The 23,924-nt window shown below is 42.5% G+C and overlaps 1 protein-coding gene across 1 annotated transcript; it reads left to right on the top strand.

Annotated features, from left to right (window-relative positions):
* Nucleotides 1-809: 809 nt before the first annotated feature.
* Nucleotides 810-23,612, top strand: araf (A-Raf proto-oncogene, serine/threonine kinase). Its single transcript, XM_024417927.2, has 16 exons — nt 810-896; nt 1,914-2,125; nt 7,340-7,443; nt 7,771-7,873; nt 8,108-8,262; nt 11,507-11,611; nt 11,824-11,968; nt 12,177-12,207; nt 12,322-12,449; nt 13,054-13,256; nt 13,500-13,676; nt 13,958-14,004; nt 14,665-14,783; nt 15,174-15,305; nt 19,719-19,853; nt 20,054-23,612. The coding sequence occupies exons 2-16, from the start codon at nt 2,015-2,017 to the stop codon at nt 20,192-20,194; spliced, it is 1,836 nt and encodes a 611-aa protein (XP_024273695.1). The 5' UTR covers nt 810-896; nt 1,914-2,014; the 3' UTR covers nt 20,195-23,612.
* Nucleotides 23,613-23,924: the final 312 nt, after the last annotated feature.

The raw sequence follows: 23,924 nt of genomic DNA, 5'->3' as shown, positions 1-23,924 counted from the left end.
TTATCCCGGGGTAAAAACACTTTAAAAATCCATTACGTACCTTTGACGAAGGGAAAGGACATCAGAAGATCTTCTAGTTTCAGTTACAGCACAATAAAAATTATCTTTACCGCCTACTCGGAAATTACGACATGAAACGTTGATTTTAACCTTCTGACCAACTAGTGGATCAGGTGGCGACCCACTGTCTGATTCATATCACGTGATTTCTGATGATTGTTCTCAATTATATCGACTGATTGGTTCTGTATGGGGTGATGGAAGGGGGTGAGAACCATGAGCCTCCTAGGTTTTGTATTGAAGTCAGTGCACCCAGAGGAGGACGGAAGCTAGCTGTTCTCCGGCTACGCCATGCTGCTACCCTACAGAGGGCTGTTGAAGCTACTGTAGACCGTCATTGCAAAACAGTGTGTTTTAATCAATTATTTGGCGACGTGAAAATATTTTGCATAGTTTTATCTAAAAATTATAACTTTTTAAATGTTTCACTATTTAAAAAAATGTCATTCACTGAGGAGGATGGTCCTCCCCTTTGTCCTCTGAGGAGCCTCCACTGACACTGAGGCCCTAACTCCATTTATAGTATGCAGCTGTTTTGCTTTTTGCTTCTTCTTTTTGTAGTTTAATTTGATACATTCTGATGTAACCAATGGTTACCCTGAATCATCCACGTAATTTGTCTGTGTAGCATACTGTGACATTAATTTATACAATGTAATTTTTTGTTGTTGCTTGTAACACCCGCCCCCTTTAAGTATCGATTCTGTCATCCAATGAGCGAGTGTAAATGTGAGAATGGCCCAATACAGAGCGTGCATCACGGAGGTGTTCCGCTTTCCCAGAAATACTTGACAGATTCTACTTCAGATTGAGAGAATTCAAGATGGCTGCTTCAGGTAAGACTTTATTCCGAAACCAAATATGCAATTAGTTGTTTATGATTGACTCGTTTTGCAGTGGTCTTTAATTGCCCATTATGAATAAAACAGTTGCTTATGCTAATGCGTAAACAAGCTTTTCATTACTTGATAATGTCAGACAGCAAAAGTAGCAAGCTAACGCGCTACGTTAGCTCTGGTTTTACTAGCTAGCTTGCCATCTAGCTAACTAATCCCTTTCCGCCTCATGAAAGCACTCACTCGAACGTGAAAAAACACCTGACAGGAATTAAGAAACTATTTATAATTTAGCCTCGTCGAAGCGGTATTGTCATTTCATCAAAAATAATTGTAAATGAATAGTAAAAATTGTCTAAAGTGGTTAACTGAGACAAACATGGCTTCCAAATTTTCGAAATGTCATATTGCTAAGCAGTCAAATCCCACTATGCTAAACTAGGATACGTAACTAGTTTTCTTATTTGCCAGACTTCTGCTAGCTATAGCATTTGTAGATAGCTAATTACTTTGGGCTATGATGAGCCAACGGGGCTCTTACAATAACGTTACTGGTTAATGCCATTTCGCATACACATGAAATGTTTCCAGCTCACAGTAAAAGTGCAGCGAGACATAGTGTAGCTAATGTTAGCTAGATGTCTAGGCTATGAAAAGTTGCCTATAAAGCTACTATATAGCTGGTCAGCTAGTACATTTAGTTGACGTGTCAAAATAGTAATCATTTTCATATGAGAATAACGTTTGCTCGAGTCATTGACAATTTACACCAGCTCACTTGTGTGGTGCAAACAACCCTAACAGTCAATGATTTTATTGTGAGCAGCTGGATTTTGGAATGTCCAAATGAGGCCTCTTCTGTTTATTTACCAGTTCTGTACACACACCAGTGTGGTATCATCCTAGCTAGTTGCAACATACTCTGTCAATCTAAGATCATGATTATGGGCACATTTGTTTCACTCGGTCATTGGCGTCAGATGGATTGTTGCTAATTAGTAGCACTGTTTGTCTCAGGTTCCAGGTAAGGGCTCACTCCCCCGGATCCCCAGTGCATGAAGTTCTCCTGTTGTTGAAGGATCTCAGTGCTGCTTCCCTTGCTCTTCCTGCCTGTCATTATGTCCTCAAACTCTTCCTCCTGCTCCTCCTCGGGAGAGACAAGTCCAGAGGATGTGCCCCGAGGTGGGGGCACCATCCGTGTCTTCCTCCCCAATCAACAGAGGACCGTGGTAAGACATTCAGAATAATCTCTTGGGGCCTCGCATACAAGTACATTTGAAATATTTTCAACAGTAATATTTCACGACGTTTTAATGACTAGGCCCAACCCCTACGCAGCAGACAGTTAATGTTGTGCACCAGCTGGTGCCTAAGGCTCAGTTCCAATTTCTCATCTTGTCTCTCAAACATGAAAACCCATTAGGGTTGGGCGGTGTACCTTATATACAGTATCCCGGGGTATTTTGAAATGCACTCCAAAACCATTTTTAAATACATTTGTATGTTTTAAATAATTACCTGCAGTCAACTTGTGCACTTGGTAATACACAAAATATGCAAAAGAACGTGGACACCCCTTCAAATGAGTGGATTCGGCTATTTCAGCCACGCCCATTGCTGACGGGTGTATAAAATTGAGCACACAGCCGTGCAATCTCCAAAGATGAACATTGGCAGTAGAGGGGCCATACTGAAGAGCTCAGTGACTTTCAACGTGGCGCCATCATAGGATGCCACTTTTCCAACAAGTCAGTTCGTCAAATGTCTGCCCTGCTAGAGCTGCCCCGGGCAACTGAAAGACTGTTATTGTGAAGAGGAAACGTCTAGGAACAACAGCTCAGCCAGGAAGTGGTAGGCCACACAAGCTCACAGAATGGGACGCAGAGTGCTGTAGCACGTAAAAATTATCTGTTAGTCGAGAGCTTTTTGAAATGAATTTCCATGGCTGAGCAGCTGTACACAAGCCTAAGATCACCATGTGCAATGCCAAGCGTTGGCTGGAGTGGTGTAAAGCTCGCCACCATTGGTCTCTGGAGCAGTGGAAATGCGTTCTCTGGAGAGATGAATCACGCTTCACCATTTGGCAGTCTGAAGGACGAATCTGGGTTTGGCGGATCCCGGGAGAACGCTACCTGCCCAAATGCATAGTGCCAGCTGTAAAGTTTGGTGGAGGAGGAATAATGGTCTGGGGATGTTTTTCATGGTTTGGGCTAGGCCCCTTAGTTCCAGTGAAGGGAAATTTTAACGCTACAGCATACAATGACTTTCTAGATGATACTGTGCTTCCAACTTTGTGGCAATAGTGTGGGGAAGGCCCTTTCCTGTTTCAATGCCCCCGTGCACAATGACATTGTCCCCGTGCACAAAGTGAGGTCCATACAGAAATGGTTTGTCAAGATTGGTGTGCAAGAACTTGACTGGCCTGCACAGAAACCTGACCTCAACCCAATTGAACATCTTTGGGATTAATTGAAACTCTGACTGCGAGCCAGGCCTAATCGCCCAACCTCAGTGCCCGTCCACACTAATGGTCTTGTTGCTGCGGGGACTTGCTTCCATTCAGCCATCTTCCAACATCTAGTGGAAAACCTTCCCAGAAGATTGGAGGCTGTTATAGCTGCAAGGAGAGACCAACTACATAATAATGTTCATGGTTTTGGAATGAGCAGGTGTCCACATACTTCTGGTCATGTAGTGTAGATAAAGCAGATCATGTTCATAATTTCGCCTGTTAGATTGTTTCATTATGAAGCTTACTGGAACTAGTTTCCCAAAACAGCTGTTTGAGCGATTCACATGTTTGTTTACAACGAAACACAACGAGCAAAAACAGCAGCTTCGTGAGGTGAGTCACTCCTGCAGCACAACTTAAGTGAGGTGATCAGGTTACACTTGTATGAAATTCACTACTGTTTGACAGATATTTGTCTTATAACTATTAAGTTATTTACCTACTCTTAGTTATCTCCAGCTGGGTTTTTGCTAATATTAGGTAAGTGGCTCATGCTTGCAAGATCAAGCTTCTTTGTAACAGCAGCAGAGACAATCCCCTCCTGGATTAAGGTCCTTGCTGTCTAATATTTGTTTTGTGCGTTCTGCAAATTGCATTTTGATATACTTGCATAACCGTATGAGCTGTGTTGTCTGTCTTAAGGCCTTTTCTCACCAACTGCGTTGAGATGTTTTCGTCCTAATCACGAAAAATACAGATTCAAATTTTGTTTTCTCATAGCAAGTCAAATTTCTGTATGATATCCAAAACTAGTCTACATTATAGGCTACATTGATTTAGCATTATCGTATCATTTAAATTGACGAAGAAACGTTTAAGGTGGAGATATAGAGAGATGGCTATGAAGATGAAATTGACAATAGAAACTCATGCTATCAAGCAGTCCATAGCCTAATGATAAGCCATTGATACATTTTTGTGAAGTAATGGGTGGTTATTTTGATATTTTAATTTGAGTGCGTGATTTATCTAATTCTGTGCAACCACTTATTGATGAACGTGTGTATATTTTTTTGCCTCTTTGGGTTGCCTGTAGCACAGGTGGTCGCAAAAATTCACTTTAGCAGACCTATAATATTTTAACTTCCAACTTCCACATCTCTGTCTTCACTGTTCCTTCCTTGCGCAATTCACACCTCTGCTGGCTACTCCACTGGCCTATCTCATTCCCCTTCTCTCTAGCTCTTGAACGAGTAGCCTATATATATAGATAATGAACAGCAATATATTTCAACTTATTTCTAGCAATAAAAAAAAAACCTAGTAGGCATATTCAAGGAGAGAAACAGCTATCAATCCTCTTGCTTGCTGAATGGCTATAAAATGGTGTCACGATACCAGAATTTTTACTTCATTACCAGGTTTAGCATCACGATGCTCAATACCACAAAAAATACGTATTAGCCAAAGTCGTAGAATGGCACTTGATCCAGACAGACTCCGCTATGGGCATTCACAATCATGACATTTGAACATTTTATGCTACAGATGACAAACAGTCGCTTCTATTTAGGACTTATTATATTGGCAACGGCTAAGAGTACATTATTTTTATTGTACTGATTAACAGCATTTGCATGGAAGAAGCAATATCTTTTCTAAAACGGTGCGCTGTCTCTTTAAGACATTAATTGTCATTTGCAGGCATAATGTGTCTATGGAATCTAGTGAAAACCCGAAGGGAGGCAAAAGAAAATGAAGTGAATGTGTTTTTCTTTGCGGGGGATATTCCGTTGTAAGCTAACAAGGAAAGGTAGCCTATAATTCAAGCTGGAAGCTACCTGTATCGTGTTGGATTGTAAATGTGTTTTAGCCTGTGTGGATATTTATTTTTTGCGACAGTAATGAACCGTTTCGATGTTTACATACTGTGTTGCGTCATTCAAGTGTGTTAACTTCTGTGCTGCATGAGTGGGGACAGGGAGATAATGCTGGCCAGACAGCCCTAGCAATGAATAAGTGGAGCAGGTACTTTGCTCATCGCGCTACAAAGGGGCTGCGCTGATAGACTTTTTATTTATTTTTATTTCACTTTTATTTAACCAGGTAGGCAAGTTGAGAACAAGTTCTCATTTACAATTGCGACCTGGCCAAGATAAAGTAAAGCAGTTTGACACACAACGACACAGAGTTACACATGGAGTAAAACAAACATACAGTATAAACAAGTCTATAAACAAGTCTATACGATGTGAGCAAATGAGGTAAGGGAGGTAAAGGCAAAAAAAAGGCCATGGTGGCAAAGTAAATACAATATAGCAAGTAAAACACAGGAATGGTAGATTTGCAGTGGAAGAATGTGCAAAGTAGAAAGAAATAATGGGGTCAAAGGAGCAAAATTAAATAAATAAATAAAATAAATACAGTAGGGAAAGAGGTAGTTGTTAGGGCTAAATTATAGGTGGGCTATGTACAGGTGCAGTAATCTGTGAGCTGCTCTGACAGTTGGGGCTTAAAGCTAGTGAGGGAGATAAGTGTTTCCAGTTTCAGATATTTTTGTAGTTCGTTCCAGTCATTGGCAGCAGAGAACTGGAAGGAGAGGCGGCCAAAGAAAGAATTGGTTTGGGGGGTGACCAGAGAGATATACCTGCTGGAGCGCGTGCTACAGGTGGGTGATGCTATGGTGACCAGCGAGCTGAGATAAGGGGGGACTTTACCTAGTAGGGTCTTGTAGATGACATGGAGCCAGTGGGTTTGGCGACGAGTGTGAAGCGAGGGCCAGCCAACGAGAGCGTACAGGTCGCAATGGTGGGTAGTATATGGGGGTTTGGTTACAAAACGGATTGCACTGTGATAGACTGCATCCAATTTGTTGAGTAGGGTATTGGAGGCTATTTTGTAAATGACATCGAGGATTGGTAGGATGGTCAGTTTTACAAGGGTATGTTTGGCAGCACGAGTGAAAGATGCTTTGTTGCGAAATAGGAAGTCAATTCTAGATTTAATTTTGGATTGGAGATGTTTGATGTGGGTCTGGAAGGAGAGTTTACAGTCTAACCAGACACCTAGGTATTTGTAGTTGTCCACATATTCTAAGTCAGAACCATCCAGAGTAGTGATGCTGGATGGGCGGGCAGGTGCAGGCAGCGATCGGTTGAGGAGCATGCATTTAGTTTTACTTGTATTTAAGAGCAGTTGGAGGCCATAGAAGGAGAGTTGTATGGCATTGAAGCACATCTGGAGGGTTGTTAACACAGTGTCCAAAGAAGGGCCGGAAGTATACAGAATGGTGTCGTCTGCGTAGAGGTGGATCAGAGACTCACCAGCAGCAAGAGCGACATCATTGATGTATACAGAGAAGAGTCGGTCCAAGAATTGAGCCCTGTGGCACCCCCATAGAGACTGCCAGAGGTCCGGACAGCAGACCATCTGATTTGACACATTGAACTCTGATAGAGAAGTAGTTGGTGAACCAGGCGAGGCAATCATTTGAGAAACCAAGGCTGTTGAGTCTGCCAATAAGAATGTTGTGATTGACAGAGTCAAGCCTTGGCCAGATCAATGAATACGGCTGCACAGTAATGTCTCTTATTGTTGGCGGTTAAGATATCATTTAGGACCTTGAGCGTGGCTGAGGTGCACCCATGACCAGCTCTGAAACCAGATTGCATAGCAGAGAAGGTATGGTGAGATGCATGGTACAGTGAAATGCACAAAAGTGCTGTTTGAATGAATTCTTACGACACTGCTGCTGCCTACCATTGCTCAGTCAAACTGTTCTATCAAATCATTGACTTAATTATAACATAATAACACACAGAAATACGAGCCTTTGGTCATTAATATGGTCAAATCCTTTTAGTGTTGTATTTTATCACGTGAAAGTAGTTATTTCTCTGACACAAGCAGCCACATTCACACCCTAGTTGTCATTGCTAAACTAGCTTTCATATACCTCCTATTTTGTTCAAACATCTATTTGTGTCTGCAGGTGAATGTTCGCCCTGGGCAGACCGTTTATGACAGTTTGGATAAAGCCCTTAAAGTAAGGGGCCTGAGCCAGGACTGTTGCGCTGTGTTTCGACTCCTAGAAGGGTAAGTGTCTGTCGTAGCCCATATGGCTCAGGTCAAAAGTAGTGCGCTATATAAGGAACATGGTGCTATTTGGGACTTGGACATCTTGTCAGTGTCATACTTTATGAACAGTTAAATAAACTTGCAGACTGATTTGATTCCATTTGTGTCACTCTCCCTTTAACCTGATTTATAACACCATTGTTGCTCTAACAATATCTCTTAACTTTCTATGTACAACCCCAGAATACATTTTTAGCTGCTTTGTCTTTCATGGCAATACAGTTTTCTGATTCAGTTTTGTTCTCCCATTTCCTTTGTCTTTTTGTCCACCACCCCCACCTGCAGTCGCAAGAGACTAACTGATTGGAACACTGACATCACCCCACTGGTAGGAGAAGAGCTTCTGGTGGAGGTGTTGGATGATGTCCCCCTCACCATGCATAACTTTGTAAGTAGCTCTTGTAATTGTTTCACTCTGCATTCGTGTATTGTATGGCAACAACTATTTTTCCAGTAGTGGTTACCACCACCACAATTGAATGAATGTGCTTGTTAGAATACTGGACCTATCACTACTTTGTCACAAACCCTTGCCTCACTTTCCTTCTTAAACACTGCCCTACCGTTTCAATTGAAATGTCTGTAAAAATACACAACCTATTTAAAGTCATTTGTATTCCAGGTACGAAAAACCTTCTTTAAGTTGGCCTATTGTGACTTTTGTCACAAGTTTCTGTTCAACGGCTTCAGATGTCAGACATGCGGCTACAAGTTTCACCAGCACTGCAGCAGCAAGGTCCCCACTGTGTGTGTGGACATGGACACTATAACAAAACGGTGAGTCTGTCAAGGAGATGGAACAGGGATACTGTCCTAGATTGTATGAGTCAATAATGTGGTCAGTCTCCAGTACATTGTGATAAGGTTTAAAATCCTACAATGTTCTTGATTCGTTTTGTTTGGGTGTCCATGGGTTCTTAAGAAGTCTAATATTCATTTATCTGAGTTTGAGGTCTTAATTCTTAAAATGTCTTCAATCCCATTGTCAATGGTCTTAAAAAATGCGAAGGAGACGATTACAGTGTTTCCGTTATATTGTGCTGCTGCTTAATTGTTGCCACCACGAAAAATAAACAAAATAAATCATCAAATACTGTAAGTGCAATTTCAAGATGTTCAAGAGCTATCCACATGTGCGCCTGTGTGTGTGCACGTCACGTGTGTGTGCACGTCACGTGTGAGTCGGGCTGTTGCCAGAGCAGAGCAAGGTAGCCTATACAGTCATGGGCAAAAGTTGAGAATGGCACAAATATTCATTTTCAGTCTGCTGTCTCAGTTTGTATGATGGCAATTTGCATATACTCCAGAATGTTATGAAGAGTGATCAGATGAATTGCAATTAATTGCAAAGTCCCTCTTTGCCATGCAAATGAACTGAATCCAAAATAAACATGTCCACTCCATTTCAGCCCTGCCACAAAAGGACCAGCTGACATGTCAGTGATTCCCTTGTTAACACAGGTGTGAGTGTGGACGAGGACAAGGCTGGATATCTCTCATGCTGATTTGAGTTCGAATAACAGACTGGAAGCTTCAAAGGGAGGGTGGTGTTTGGAATCATTGTTCTTTCTCTGTCAATCATGGTTACCTGCAAGGAAACACGTGCTGTCATAATTGCTTTGGCACAAAAATGGCTTCACAGGCAAGGATATTGCTGCCAGTAAGATTGCACCTAAATCAACCATTTATCGGATCGTCAAGAACTTCAAGGAGTGCGGTTCAATTGTTGTGAAGAATGCTTCAGGGTGCCCAACAAAGTCCAGCAAGCGCCAGGACCATCTCCTAAAGTTGATTCAGTTGCACGATTGTGGCACCGCCAGTACAGAGCTTGCTCAGCAATGGCAGCAGGCAGGTGTGAGTGCATCTGCATGTACAGTGAGACGAAGACTTTTGGAGGATGGCCTTGGTGTCAAGAAGGGCAGCAAAGAAGCCACTTCTCTCCAGGAAAAACATCAGGGACAGACTGATGTTTTGCTAAAGGTACAGGGATTGGACTGCTGAGGACTGGGGTAAAGTAATTTTCTCTGATGAATCCCCTTCCCGATTGTTTGGGGAATCTGTAAAAAAGCTTGTCCGGAGAAGACCGGGTGAGCGCTACCGTCAGTCCTGTGTCATGCCAACAGTAAAGCATCCTGAGACCATTCATGTGTGGGGTTACTTCTCAGCCAAGGGAGTGGACTCACTCACAATTTTGCCCAAGAACATAGCCATGAATAAAGAATGGTACCAACACATCCTCCGAGAGTAACTTCTCCCAACCATCTAGGAACAGTTTGGTGACGAACAATCCCTTTTTAGCATGATGGAGCACCTTGCCATAAGGCAAAACTGATAACTAAGTGGCTCAAGGAACAAAACATCGATAGTTTGGGTCCATGGCCAGGAAACTCCCCTGACTTTAATCCCATTGAGAACTTGTGGTCAATCATCAAGAGGTGGATGGACAAACAAAAACCCACAAACTCCAAGCATTGATTATGCAAGAATGGGCTGCCATCAGTCAGGATGTGGCCCAGAAGTTAATTGACAGCATGCCAGGGCGGATTGCAGAGGTCACTGCAAATATTGACGCTTTGCATCAACTTCATATAATTGTCAATAAAAGCCTTTGACACATATGAAATGCTTGTAATTATACTTCAGTATTCCATAGTAACATCTTACAAAACTATCTAAAGACACTTAAGTAGCAAACTTTGTGGAAATTAGTATTTGTGTCATTCTCAAAACCTTTGGCCACGACTGTACAGTTTGATAGACAACTTTAACTAAAGCTGGGATAAACCCTCCTCTTACCAATGCAATTTTTTCTTATGTCGGAGATTAGGCTACACAACGTTCCTGGTGATTTATGGGTTCTAAAACCATTTTTGGAGAACAGTAATGTGCGTTAGCCTGCTTCCTGCAATGAAAGCAAATCAAATTGTATTTGTCACATGCACCGAATACACCATGTGTTTTGAGTTCACACTTCCTCAGGTTGTAAATTATGTAGCATAGGATATAGCCTAGAACAATATACATAAACACATGCAGGCAAATGAATCTCTAAAGACTCGAAAATATATCTTATTTTGAATAGCCATCATGTATTCCCTGAGCATGTTAGATGAAATAGCTAACTTCTTTCAGGTCTTACTTGGCACTGGAAAAGGTATGACTAGAGCCATCCTGCTTAGCTACCTTACCTCAAAGTATAGGCATTTGATACATAATTCACTGAATAAGGTTATTTTTTTATTTGACTTTTTGGATGTAGGCTTATGTTCTAATGTTATAGAATAATACCTCCGGGAGAGCTACTGTGTGTGTGGACTTTTCTTCCAGCCCACTATAACACACAAGATTCTACAAATCCACTGCTCAACAGGACCTTGTTAAGCTGGTCCAAGTGTGATCAAAAGCCTGCATACCCTGTGGCCAAGCTCTAAAGATGGAGAGCACACATGTTTTATACAGTAACAGTGCTGTATATTTGACTTGAAAGCATTTTTTCCCACAGTTATGATATTGAGTATCATTATACTAAGCTAGTATTGACATCGAGGCCAAAATTCTTAACCTAGTTTGTGATCTCGCTAATGATTAGCCCACCAGGGTAGCCTAAACAAATGCAGATGGCCAACCCCGCGCTTCAGCCATGTATAGCCTAGCCAGTAGCCACTATGCTACTTCATCTGTCAGGCTCATTGCTAAGAAAGCACACCTGCCTGATAATATGAGCCATGTAGGCTATAGCCCTAAAATGACTTTTTTGCCAACAATGGGCTCATTTCTGGAGGGGAATATTAGAATGTGTGTTGCATGCAGACCTCAGAATTGGCATTAAATTGAATTCCAAGTGGCATTAAGGTATTTTTTTTAAAGTCTTGAATTCAACCTCATGGAGCCTGTGGAGACCCTGTTTTCACAAGGTCACTCATGTCACTTCATATTTGTTGTACTGTTAGCATTGTGTGACTGGAACAGTGCTCCTTACCCCTGGTTTAGCCTCTGTGTATGTACTGTACCTTGTTTCCAGGTGCACACCTAATCCTTGCCCAGATGAGTACCCTCAGATATCCATACTGTTGCCAGACAACTCCATATCCCAGAGCGACATAGCCTTAACCCCGGATCCTTCTGGGTAAGTGGATCTGAACCATAGTCAAATGCATCCCAAATTGTACCCTATTCCTTGGTCAGTAGTAGCGTGCTATAAAGGGAATAGGGTGCCATGTGGGATGCAAGTCCCAGTCTAGAAACCATATGGTATTGGTGCCCCCCTCCAATGGAGAACGGTAACTCTTCAAAAATGATCCTTAACCTGTACTGTTGTGCTCCTATGTTTTCATATAGGCACGGACTACTGTCCCCAACCTCGGCCTTCCGGTTTCCTCTGCCAGGTGGAGATGGTCAGTCTCTACAGAGGCATCGGTCCACCTCCACCCCCAATGTCCACATGGTCAGCACCGTAGGCCCTGCCGGTGTCAGCATCATAGAGGTGAGACAGTCACACCCACAATGCAGGGTCTGGTATTACACGCCAGGATTTACTATACTATGCAATTTCAGCAGTCCATTTATTACAGCTAATTTCTCATCCCCTACAATGGCATACATCACACCTATAGCGGGCATCGATCTGAGTCAATGTTTAAATGATATTGGACCTTAGTGGTAATGCTAAGTGTTTTTTTTTCTCTTTTTAGGATGCGTTAAAATTACAAAACAATACAATGGGTGAGATTTTAAAATGATCAGATTTATTTATTTATTTGAGATTACTATTATTGAGATTATTCGCCCCTTGCAAGTGTTTAATAACTTGCTCATTTGGTACTGTATTATATACAGTTCCTGAACCATCACCCAAACCCTCTACCAGCCCGCCCTCCCTGGGCTCCCCTGGCAGGAGACCCCCCAAATCCCCCTCCGAGCACAAGGAGCGCAAGCCCTCCTCATCTGACGACAAAAAGAAAGTGGTAAGTAGAAATTAGGTATGCCAGCGGTACTAAAAGGCTTCTAGGGCATGAGATTTTCATCTGAGGAGAGTCCCAAAAATGTAAAGGTGGCCTCCCACAGGTGGCGCAGTGGTCTAGGGCACTGCATCGCAGCGCTAGCTGTGCCACCAGCGACTCCTGTGGCGGCCCGGGCGCAGTGCGTGCTAACCAAGGTCGCCAGGTGCACGGTGTTTCCTCCGGCACATTGATGCGGCTCGGTTCCGGGGTGGATGCTCGCTGTGTTAAGAAGCAGTGCAGCTTGGTTGGGTTGTGTTTCGGAGGACGCATGACTTTCGACCTTCGTCTCTCCCGAGCCCGTACGGGAGTTGTAGCAATGAGACAAGATAGTAACTTCTAATAATTGGTAACTACGAAATTGGGGAGAAAAAGGGGGTAAAAATTCAATATTATTATTATTTTTTTAATGTTAAGGTGACGGTATCAACGGTTGTTGCAGTCTTTTTTTGGAGATGCCATCACCTTTTTTTAGAAAGTGATGTCCGGGAGTCTGAACCTTTCGTGTTTGCTGTTAATTAGTGATGGGGATGTTGTTGAAAATAGTGCTGAGTATAGGTTTGTGTTTTAGCACCGTGGCGGCTATAGAGACTCAAGTTACTACTGGGAGGTACACTCGCGAGAAGTCAACATCCAGAAAAGGATAGGTGCAGGCTCCTTTGGGACTGTCTTCAAGGGCAAGTGGCACGGCGACGTCGCCATCAAGATCCTCAAAGTGACAGAGCCAACACCTGAGCAGTTGCAAGCCTTTAAAAATGAAATGCAAGTGCTACGGTGAGAAGCTGCTCTCTTCTTGTTAGTTACATTGACAAATTAATTAATGCTATTTTTATCAGGTCCTGGTATACCGGTATGTACATTACTCAATGACGGTGCTGTGCCAGAATGTACATTATTCAAACATTATAGATAGAACATGGTGAATTGAGGAAACATGCAGTTTTAGGAGTGATATGGAGAGTTATGCAGTGTGTTTTGTGACTAATATTGCTCCCTGGTGGGTTCCCTCCCCCGCAGAAAGACACGCCACGTCAACATTCTGCTGTTCATGGGCTTCATGACTAAGCCTAACTTTGCCATCATCACACAGTGGTGTGAGGGCAGCAGCCTGTACCGCCATCTGCACGTCTCTGAGACCAAGTTTGAGACCATGCGTCGCATCGACGTGGCCAGGCAGACAGCACAGGGCATGGAGTAAGGCTGCAGCTCTTTGCACACTGTTATTAAAGGGGAAATCTGGAATTTGTACATCTATTTTTGAACTTTTAAATTCTTGATTCGTAGCAATGGATTCTTGAATATAATTTATACATGCCTCATGAGCTGGGTTCGACTGTCTTATTTCGTCACGTGGTGCTTTTTATTCGCACCTGAAAAGTAGTCGTTTTTTAAAGTAAAAAAAAAAAGTTTGACTGCTTTGGTATATTCAATTGTAAATAACATTAGTCTTTTATTTCTTTTTTTTACATTTTCAGTTATCTTCATGCCAAGAATATAATTCATCGAGACCTGAAATCAAACAGTATCCTTTCTTGAGCTGAGCTTTTCTCTCTGAAGATTAATACCATTATATGGATAAGAAGGCCCTGATCCTAGATCAGCAGTCATACTCTTACGACGCTTTATGAATATTGTCAGTGGTGAGGCTCTGTCAGAGCTTCCTTTACCTAGTGTAGGCCTTTGCAGCCAATGAAGAATAACCACAGAAGTATTTTTAAACACCCCTTTTATTTTGTGTTTCTTTGAGTTCAGAGCTGTGCTAACCACTAATATTCATGTTTTTATAGTGTGTCACTGTGTGGCAGTTGTGAAATCTATGCATCATGAATTGCGTGTTATGTTGCTTGGTGTGAGCCTGTTTGGCTTCAAACTGTGTCACAGCATCTCCTCTTCTTCCCCTTTTTTAATGGCTAAGTAGAATGTGTTGTATCAGGCTTTCTAGCAGATCCATGGAGATGTATTAGAACAAATTGATCTAACTCTCGTATTTGTCACGCTTCAACATAAAATGGATCAAATGTTTGTCAGCCCCATCGGAGAGAGAGATTTTGTGTCCAAGTCTAGATCACCTTTGTAGAATGTTATCAATTTCACGTCTATTTAGATGTGTGATTGATTGGCTTTTCCAAATGTACACACCTACCAACCTACTTGCTGCCATGTTCCTGAGCTCTGTTGTCAGACATCTTCCTCCATGAGGGCTGGACTGTGAAGATCGGGGACTTTGGGCTGGCAACGGTGAAGTCTCGATGGAGTGGCTCTGAGCAGGTAGAACAGCCCAGCGGCTCCATTCTGTGGATGGTAAGTTACTGGCACTCCTGGGTCGTATTCATTACGGCACACTGTAGCAAGCCATTTTGCAATGGAAAACGTTTTGCAACATTCAGGTAGTCACTACCTGTTTCGGTCCGTTGTCTTCCATTTGGTGTCTAGGGAGTACGACCTAGATATCACTCTCTGGTATTGCGTGTGGCGTCATTTCACCTCAACTGTCAATCTACATTTAGCCATGTGATTTTTAATGTCTTGTGAGTGTTCTAGACTTTCAACGGGTAGCATTTCTCTTGTGTGATTTTATATTGTTTTGGAAAAAGAAACAGTTGTAACATCAGCTAGAAAAAGTTTCATTTTAGAAAATGTCCCATCTGCTTGCGTCAGCTGTTCAATGATGTGTGTGTGTTTCCGTTGTAGGCTCCTGAGGTGATCCGGATGCAGGACGCCAACCCTTACACGTTCCAGTCAGACGTGTACGGCTACGGGGTGGTGCTGTTTGAGCTGATGTCGGGGACACTGCCTTATTCCCAGATTAACAACCGAGACCAGGTGAAAATGTTTTGTTTTTTTACAAGTTGCAGCTTCAAGCACACATACTTTACAATGAAATATGTAAGTATTACAAGTTTACAAACCACCATAAATATAACACTTGATGGCTGAGAGGAGGATAGGAACTGTTTGACTCTAAGTAAATGCACTACCGTTCAAAAGTTTGGGGTCACTTAGAAATGTCCTTGTTTTTGAAAGAAAAGCAAAAATGTGTCACTTTTTAAAAATAACATCAAATTGATCGTAGACACTTAATGTTGTAGATGGAAACGGCTGATTTTGAATGGAATATCTACATTTATCAGCAACCAGTTTTATCATTTTAAGTCAAATTTTTTCATTAGAAAAAGCTTTTGCAATTATGTTAGCACAGCCGAAAACTGTTGTGCCGATTTAAAGAAGCAATAAATCTGTCCTCCTTTAGACTAGTTGAGTGTCTGGAGCATCAGCATTTGTGGGTTCGATTACAGGTTAATCGGGTCTTTGTTTCTGGCCGTTTTGAGCCTGTAATCGAACCCACAAATGCTGATACTCAAGATACTCAACTAGTCTAAAGAAGGCCAGTTTTATTGCTTTTTTAATAAGAACAACAGTTTTCAGCTGTGCTAACATAATTGCAAAAGGGTTTTCTAATGATCAATTAGCCTTTTAAAATGATAAACTTGGATTAACGAACACAGGAGTGATGGTTGCTGATAATGGGCCTATGTAGATATTCCATTCAAAATCAGCTGTTAACAATGTATCCAATGTACTCACATCCTACCTTACCTTTGTCTGTACACTATGCCTTGAATCTATGCTATCGTGCCCAGAAACCTGCTCCTTTTACACTCTGTTCTGAGCGTGCTCGACGGCCAGTTTGTATAGTCTTTAGCCGTACCCTTATCCTACTTCTCCTCTGTTCCTCTGGTGATGTGGAGGTTAATCCAGATCCTGCAGTGCCTAGCTCCACTCCCACCCCCCAGGTGCTCTCATTTGTTGACTTCTGTAAACGTAAAAGCCTTGGTTTCATGCAAGTTAACATTAGAAGCCTACTCCCTACATTTTTTTACTCATTGCTTTAGCACACTCTGCCAACCCAGATGTCTTAGCCGTGTCTGAATCCTGGTTTAGGAAAACCCTGAAATCTCCATTGCTAATAATAACGTTTTCCGCCAAGATAGAACTGCCAAAGGGGGCGGTGTTGCAATCTACTGCAAAGATAGCCTGCAGAGTTCTTTATTACTAAGTCTGTACCCAAACAATTTGAGCTTCTACTTCTAAAAATTCACCTTTCCAGAAACAATTCTCTCACTGTTGCCGCTTGCTATAGACCTCCCTCTGCCCCCAGCTGTGCCCTCGATACCATATGTGAATTGATTGCCCCCCATCTATCTTCTGAGCTCGTGCTACTAGGTGACCTAAACTGGGACATGCTTAACATCCAGGCCATTCTACAAACTAAGCTTGATGCCCTCAATCTCACACAAATTATCAATGAACCTACCAGGTACAACCCCAAATCAGTAAACACGGGCACCCTCATAGATGTCATCCTAACTAATTCACCCTCCAAATACACCTCTGCTGTTTTCAATCAAGATCTCAGCGATCACTGCCTCATTGCCTGCATCCGTAATGGGTCTGCGACCAAACGACCACCCCTCATCACTGTCAAACGCTCCCTGAAACACTTCTGCGAGCAGGCCTTTCTAATCGACCTGGCCGGGGTATCCTGGAATGACATTGACTTCATCCCGTCAGTAGATGATGCCTGGCTATTCTTTAAAAGTGCCTTCCTCACCATCTTAAATAAGCATGCCCCTCAAAAAATGTGGAACTAGGAATAGATATAGTCCTTGGTTCACGCCAGACCTGTCTGCCCTTGACCAGCACAAAAACATCCTGTGGCGTTCTGCATTAGCATCGAATAGCCCCCGTGATATGCAACTTTTCAGGGACGTTAGGAACAAATATACACAGGCAGTTAGAAAAGCTAAGGCAAGCTTTTTCGAACAGAAATTTGCATCCTGTAGTACTAACTCAAAAAGTTCTGGGACACTGTAAAGTCCATGGAGAATAAGAGCACCTCCTCCCAGCTGCCCACTGCTCTGAGGCTAGGAAACACTGTCACCACCGATAAATCCACAATAATTGAGAATTTCAATAAGCATTTCTCTACGGCTGGCCATGCTTTCCACATGGCTACCCCTACCCCGGTCAACTGCCCGGCACCCTCCACAGCAACCCGCCAAAGCCCCCACCATTTCTCCTTTACCCAAATTCAGATAGCTGATGTTCTGAAAGAGCTGCAAAATCTGGACCCCCTACAAATCAGCCGGGCTAGACAATCTGGACCCCCTCTTTCTTAAATTATCTGCAGAAATTGTTGCAACCCCTATTACTAGCCTGTTCAACCTCTTTTGTATCATCTGAGATTCACAAAGTTTAGAAAGCTGCTGCGGTCATCCCCCTCTTCAAAGCGGGTGACACTCTAGTCCCAAACTGCTACAGACCTATCTATCCTACCCTGTCTTTCTAAGGTCTTCGAAAGCCAAGTTAACAAACAGATTACTGACCATTTCGAATCAGACCATACCTTCTCTGCTATGCAATCTGGTTTCAGAGCTGGTCATGGGTGCACCTCAGCCACGCTCAAGGTTCTAAACGACATCATAACCGCCATCGATAAGAGACATTACTGTGCAGCCTATTTATCGACCTGGCCAAGGCTTTCGACTCTGTCAATCACAACATTCTTATTGGCAGACTCGACAGCCTTGGTTTCTCAAATGATTGCCTCGCCTGGTTTACCAACTACTTCTCTATCAGAGTTCAGTGTGTCAAATCGGAGGGCCTGTTGTCCGGACCTCTGGCAGTCTCTATGGGTGTGCCACAGGGTTCAATTCTCAGGCCGACTCTCTTTTCTGTTTACTTCAATGATGTTGCTCTTGCTGCTAGTGATTCTCTGATCTACCTCTACGCAGACGACACCATTCTGTATACTTCTGGCCCCTCCTTGGACACTGTTAACTAACCTCCAGACGAGCTTCAATGCCATACAACTCTCCTTCTGTGGCCTCCACCTGCTCTGAAACGCAAGTAAAACTAAATGCATGCTTTTCAATCGATCACTGCCCGCACCTGCTCGCCCGTCCAGCATCACTACTCTGGACGGCTCTGTCTTAGAATACGTGGACAACTACAAATACCTGGATGTCTGGTTAGACTGTAAACTCTCCTTCCAGACTCACATTAAGCATCTCCAATCAAAAATTAAATCTAGAATCGGCTTCCTATATCGCAATAAAGCATCCTTCATTCATGCTGCCAAACATACCCTCATAAAACTGACCATCCTACCGATCCTCGACTTCGGTGATGTCATCTATAAAATTGCCTCCACCACTCTACTCAAAAAACTGGATGCAGTCTATCACAGTGCCATCTGTTTTGTCACCAAAGCCCCATACACTACCCACCATTGCGACATGTACGCTCTCGTTGGTTGGCCCTCGCTTCATACGCGTCGCCAAACCCACTGGTTACAGGTTATCTACAAGTCTCTGCTAGGTAAAGCCCCGCCTTATCTCAGCTCACTGGTCACCATAGCAGCACCCACTCGTAGCACTCGCTCCAGCAGGTGTATCTCACTGGTCACCCCCAAAGCCAATTCCTCCTTTGGTCATCTTTCCTTCCAGTTCTCTGCTGTCCATGACTGGAACGAATTGCAAAAATATCTGAAGCTGGACACTCACATTTCCCTCACTAGCTTTAAGCACCAGCTGTCAGGCAAGCTTATAGATCACTGCACCTGTACATAGATGGGCTGTTTACAGATGGGCTATCTACCTACCTCATCCCCATTCTGTTATTTATTTATTTACTTTGCTCCTTTGCACCCCAGTATCTCTACCTGCACATTCATCTTCTGCTGATCTACCATTCGTGTTTAATTGCTATATTGTAATTACTTCGCCACCATGGCCTATTTATTTCCTTACCTCATTTGCACTCACTGTATATAGACTTTTTTCCCCCTACTGTATTATTGACTGTATGTTTTGTTTATTCCATGTGTAACTCTGTGTTGTATGTGTCGAATTGCTACGCCTTATCTTGGCCAGGTCGCAGTTGCAAATGAGAACTTGTTCTCAACTAGCCTACCTGTTTAAATAAAGGTAAAATAAAAAAATAAATGTCTACACTGTATTTCGGATCAATTTTATGTTATTTTAATGGACAAAACATGTACTTTTCTTTAAAAATAAGGTCATTTCTTTGTGACCCCAAACTTTTGAACGGTAGTGTATCTGAAGGGTGCAGCTCGCATGCCATGTAAGATAATTCACATTAAAACCTCTCATGCATAAAAAAACACGATACTTCTGTACTGTATCATGTTTACCAACCTGTCTTTTCTCTCAGATACTCTTTATGGTTGGGCGTGGCTACTTGTCTCCAGACCTCAGTTTGCTGTCCAGTAGCTCACCCAAGTCCATGAAGAGGCTCATCATTGACTGCCTGAAGTTCAAACGTGATGAGAGGCCCCTCTTTCCACAGGTGAGTGAGAGCACTGCCAAAGCATTTGTTGTGTGCTTGGTTCATCATAGTCAGCAACAAGAGGGTATTTTACTCATTCCTCTCTTTATTTACTGTTCTCTTATTGTCTTATTTTATGTATGTCGGCCTCCTTGGTTTTTACTGTTTATGAGCAGAAGTACATTTCCCACTTATATAATGTTCGTTTTGTTTCGCCCCAGGTCATGTTAGGCATTGAGCAGGTCCAGGACCTGTTGCCAAAAATCGAGCGGAGTGCCTCGGAGCCCTCCCTCCACCGGGCTGTCCATGCGGAGGAACTGAACCCACTCCTGTTCCACACCACTCGGCTGATGCCACTGTGAGCTCTGCTAAGCCAGGCCCAGGAGTTGTCTGTCCTTCTGTCTGAGGAAAGAGACCATCACCACTGACGTCAACGCTGGCTGCATTACTCCTATGAGAGCGAGTCCACAGACAGCTGCCCATCCAAACACCCCCAGGGCTGTGTCCCAAATGGCACTCTTCCCTCCATAGTGCACTACTTTTGACTCGAGTTCTATGGGCCCCGGTCAAGGTAATGTAGTATAAGGTGAATCGGCTGCTGTTTCGGACGCAACCCATTATTCCCCTTTCTCTGGCACTGGTTGGGGGCTCCTACAGACAACACCACCACCACCAAATGTAACCCTTCCTCACGCCCACACTCCACAGCACAACCCCCTGAGCCCTCAGACTCTCCCTACTACACATCAGAACCACACAGCTTCCCTCCCTCTCCTCCTTCTCCTCACAGGCCTAGACACACTGGAACACATGCTGGCCAGGTCAGAACCCCTACATTCCTATACTGTCACTCTACTGGCCAGGCCATGTCAGAACCCCTACATTCCTATACTGGCCTGGCTATGGATTTCTCAATGCTGCTTTTAAGTGTGGGACGCCAGACTTTGTAGTCGTATCATAATGACGTCAGTGTTTTGCGCTTTTGAGTGCAAGCGATGAAAGAGAAATGCTTACAGAACAACAATGGCATGCACAGAAGATGACTTTCACTTGGTTGTTGTGACCATATTTTAAGTTATTGGTCCTTTTGGTCCCATAATGGTTTTGGTAAATCATTGTGTTGTCGTGCAGTCTTAGGATATGACCATGAATAAGCTGCTATACAACATGGATTTGAAATGCCACTGTCAAAGACAAGCAGTTTGGGACTCAAGTTAACGGCGGCATCAAATGTGTACGGCACCATTTTAATAGACACACAGGGTCGTATTTAGTAGTGCACACCAAAGCAAAACTTTTTGCAACTGAAATACGAAAACACAAGCTTCTTATTGGACATGGTTAGGTAGTCCCTCCCTGTTTCAGTCCATTTTCTTTCATTTGGTGCCTAGTTAATGACCCAGACCCGTATAAACCTTTGCATTGTTTCCAGTGAATACATAGGCTAGTCTAGCCCTGAGGCCTTCTGTATGGCCTGAAACCTGTAGTCTTAACAAGTAAAGAGTATTCTCAATGCTTTACATGCTTAAAGTCAGCTTGACTCTACATTGCACCATGGACAAACACTTGTGCTAGCAAATCTGGTTAAAACAAGCTGCCTTACTTATATGTAGTTGCTTTTTGCTCATTGTGACACATGAAGCTTACTCATTATCAATCACGTGACACCTAGTTTATCTGAATCCTGCTTTCAATCTAACTTTTATGGGGGTATAATAACTTGAAAATGTCAATGTTTGGAACATTGTTTGTTTTCTTAATTCCTGATTGTAGTAGCTTTTACACTTTGACTGGCCTTTAGGAAATGGTAGCCTTTAACTTAAATGAATGACTTCTCCTCTTCCTGCTTCCTATTGCTTTCGATTGTGGGTTGCTACTTCAATTGAGTGTTGCACCTAGTGACAGATGGTTGGTTGCTTGCTTGGTATTAACAGTGGGACACCAGGTGGGTGTAATTAAGGTAGGACAGAACCTGCAGGCTCCAGACGTGGTAGGGTAAGAGTTGAATACCCCCGGCCTATTGGTTTCCTCCTCATGTCAGTGAAAGTGCATTGATGGTTATTTTGAGTGAGGCTTGTTCAATTGATACTAAGTAGATTGCTCCATGGTGCAACTGGGATGGGATGACTGTTATTTTGCTGCGTACTGGTTACAACGAGGGGCAGATTTGAATCATCAATGGTAACTTGTTCTTTTTTTTGTGTGTGTCATGCTTAATTTGAACTAATCATAACTGTGATTTTAACCCATAAGGGTCTGTTGTTTTTGGTCTTATGTATGCTGGAAATGGCTTGGACAGTAGAGGGCGTGATTTTGTAATACCTTATTTGACATGATCAATTTAAACTAGTGCAGAGTCTATTGTGGGGTGATGGTTACTGAACAAACAATAACTGACAGGTTTTTTTTTTTTTTTTTACTATAAAAAGCAGAGTTTTTAACCTAGATGTTTTAAAGAGGGGCTGGGTACCCTATTGTTATTTACTCATTCCAATTATGTTGGGTTGTGTGAATAGGTTTGACTTGGAGATTTTGTTAGACAAGGGTTTGTGAAAGACTACATTTCTCATCTTATTTATTGATGTTATTGTCATTGCAGATGGCGGTGTGATAAATCTGCTGTCATGGACCTTTTGGTGGATTAAATGTTTACTGAGTGATAAGAGATCACTCTTTGCAGCATTTAAATCATGGCTGGTTTGGGTTCTCTAACCTAACGGAATGTACTTTCAAGACATGGTACTGTCTCAAACTACTCTAATTGAGCTTCAGATTTTTGATACTCTGTGTCATGCACGTGCATTTAATTAGCTTTTGATTGCATTACATTTTCACCCGGGGCCGTAGTGAGCACTGCATTATTTACTGGGGTGGAATGTGGTATACACCCCACTGAGGTGGTGTATATACCCGCCCTAATGCGGATTCAGTATCCTCCTGAGACTTGGGCTACATTGTCGTTTACCCTCTGGTCAGACCCAGGAAATATGGAATGTCATTAGTGGCATTTATACTGTTATTAATGCAATGTGCAGCAAAAGAAAGAAAAAGGCATGGAAAATCTGTTTTTGCACATCAAACATTCATTTGTCCCAGGTGTAGGTCATACACAAATAATTGAATAGCCCAAAGGCTTTAGAATGAAACATATCTTTCCAAATGAAATCCCTTTTATAGACCTGAGTTTCTGTTAAAGTATCCAGTGCATTTACAGGTGTCCATGATTCAGGAATAGTCTAGCTTCTTATGTTTGGTGGCATTGCTTTACCATAATGGCAGTCGGTTTCTGCTGAATTGAGTACATTTGTTACTCAGAGGGACTCTGATTTCTTTAATGACCTCCCTATTAAATAAGGAAAATGTCACTTAGAGAAGATATCTTAACATTTCAGTTTAGTCAAATGCATCTCCCTCTCTCTTCCAAACAGGATATTGTTTCTTCTGTTGTGTTCAGAGAGGAGGACAAAAGTGCCACAGTTACTGACATTTTGTACAAGTTAAATATAAAGAAATTGACCTCCCCCGAAATCGACTGCGCTAAAGGCATGACATCACATTGAAGATAGCAGTTGCTGTGCTTCAGACACCGGGTAATTACAGGGGTAGCGTGGGGAAACAAACCGGACTCATTTAACAGCTGTCATATTTCAGAGCAGTAAAGAGAACGAATGATCTGTGTCGGAGTAGTTTTGCATATCTAGGTGAATTGCAATAATTGTGTGTATAGTTTCTGAGGTATCAGGGGTGTTCAGTTTGCAATAAATGGTATATTCTGCTGTGTACAGTTACATTTTTTTAATGACAAAATTGTACTTGTTTCTATTTTTTGTGATGGTTTCAAAAAAAGAACACAATTATTTTAAAATGTAAAGGAAATCTTAGTATTTTTTTTAGTTTGTCTTAAAATATTGAGGATGCAGGATTTTATTCTTTAAATAAAACTGTGGAATGCTTAAATGTATTTTTATTCTTAAGTATGTACCTGCAAGGTGTTGCTTTTGATTCCACTTCATATCTCAATCTGAAGTGAAATATATCTTGCTCCAGGGTTGAGAAAACATTAAGGTGGTGTGAAAAACTGCAAATCTACAT

This window comes from Oncorhynchus tshawytscha, linkage group LG04 (assembly GCF_018296145.1).
Source record: "Oncorhynchus tshawytscha isolate Ot180627B linkage group LG04, Otsh_v2.0, whole genome shotgun sequence".
NCBI classification, from domain to species: Eukaryota; Metazoa; Chordata; class Actinopteri; order Salmoniformes; family Salmonidae; genus Oncorhynchus; species Oncorhynchus tshawytscha.
The sequence above is the reverse complement of the archived record's forward strand: the minus strand, read 5'-3'. Positions and strand labels throughout refer to the sequence as shown.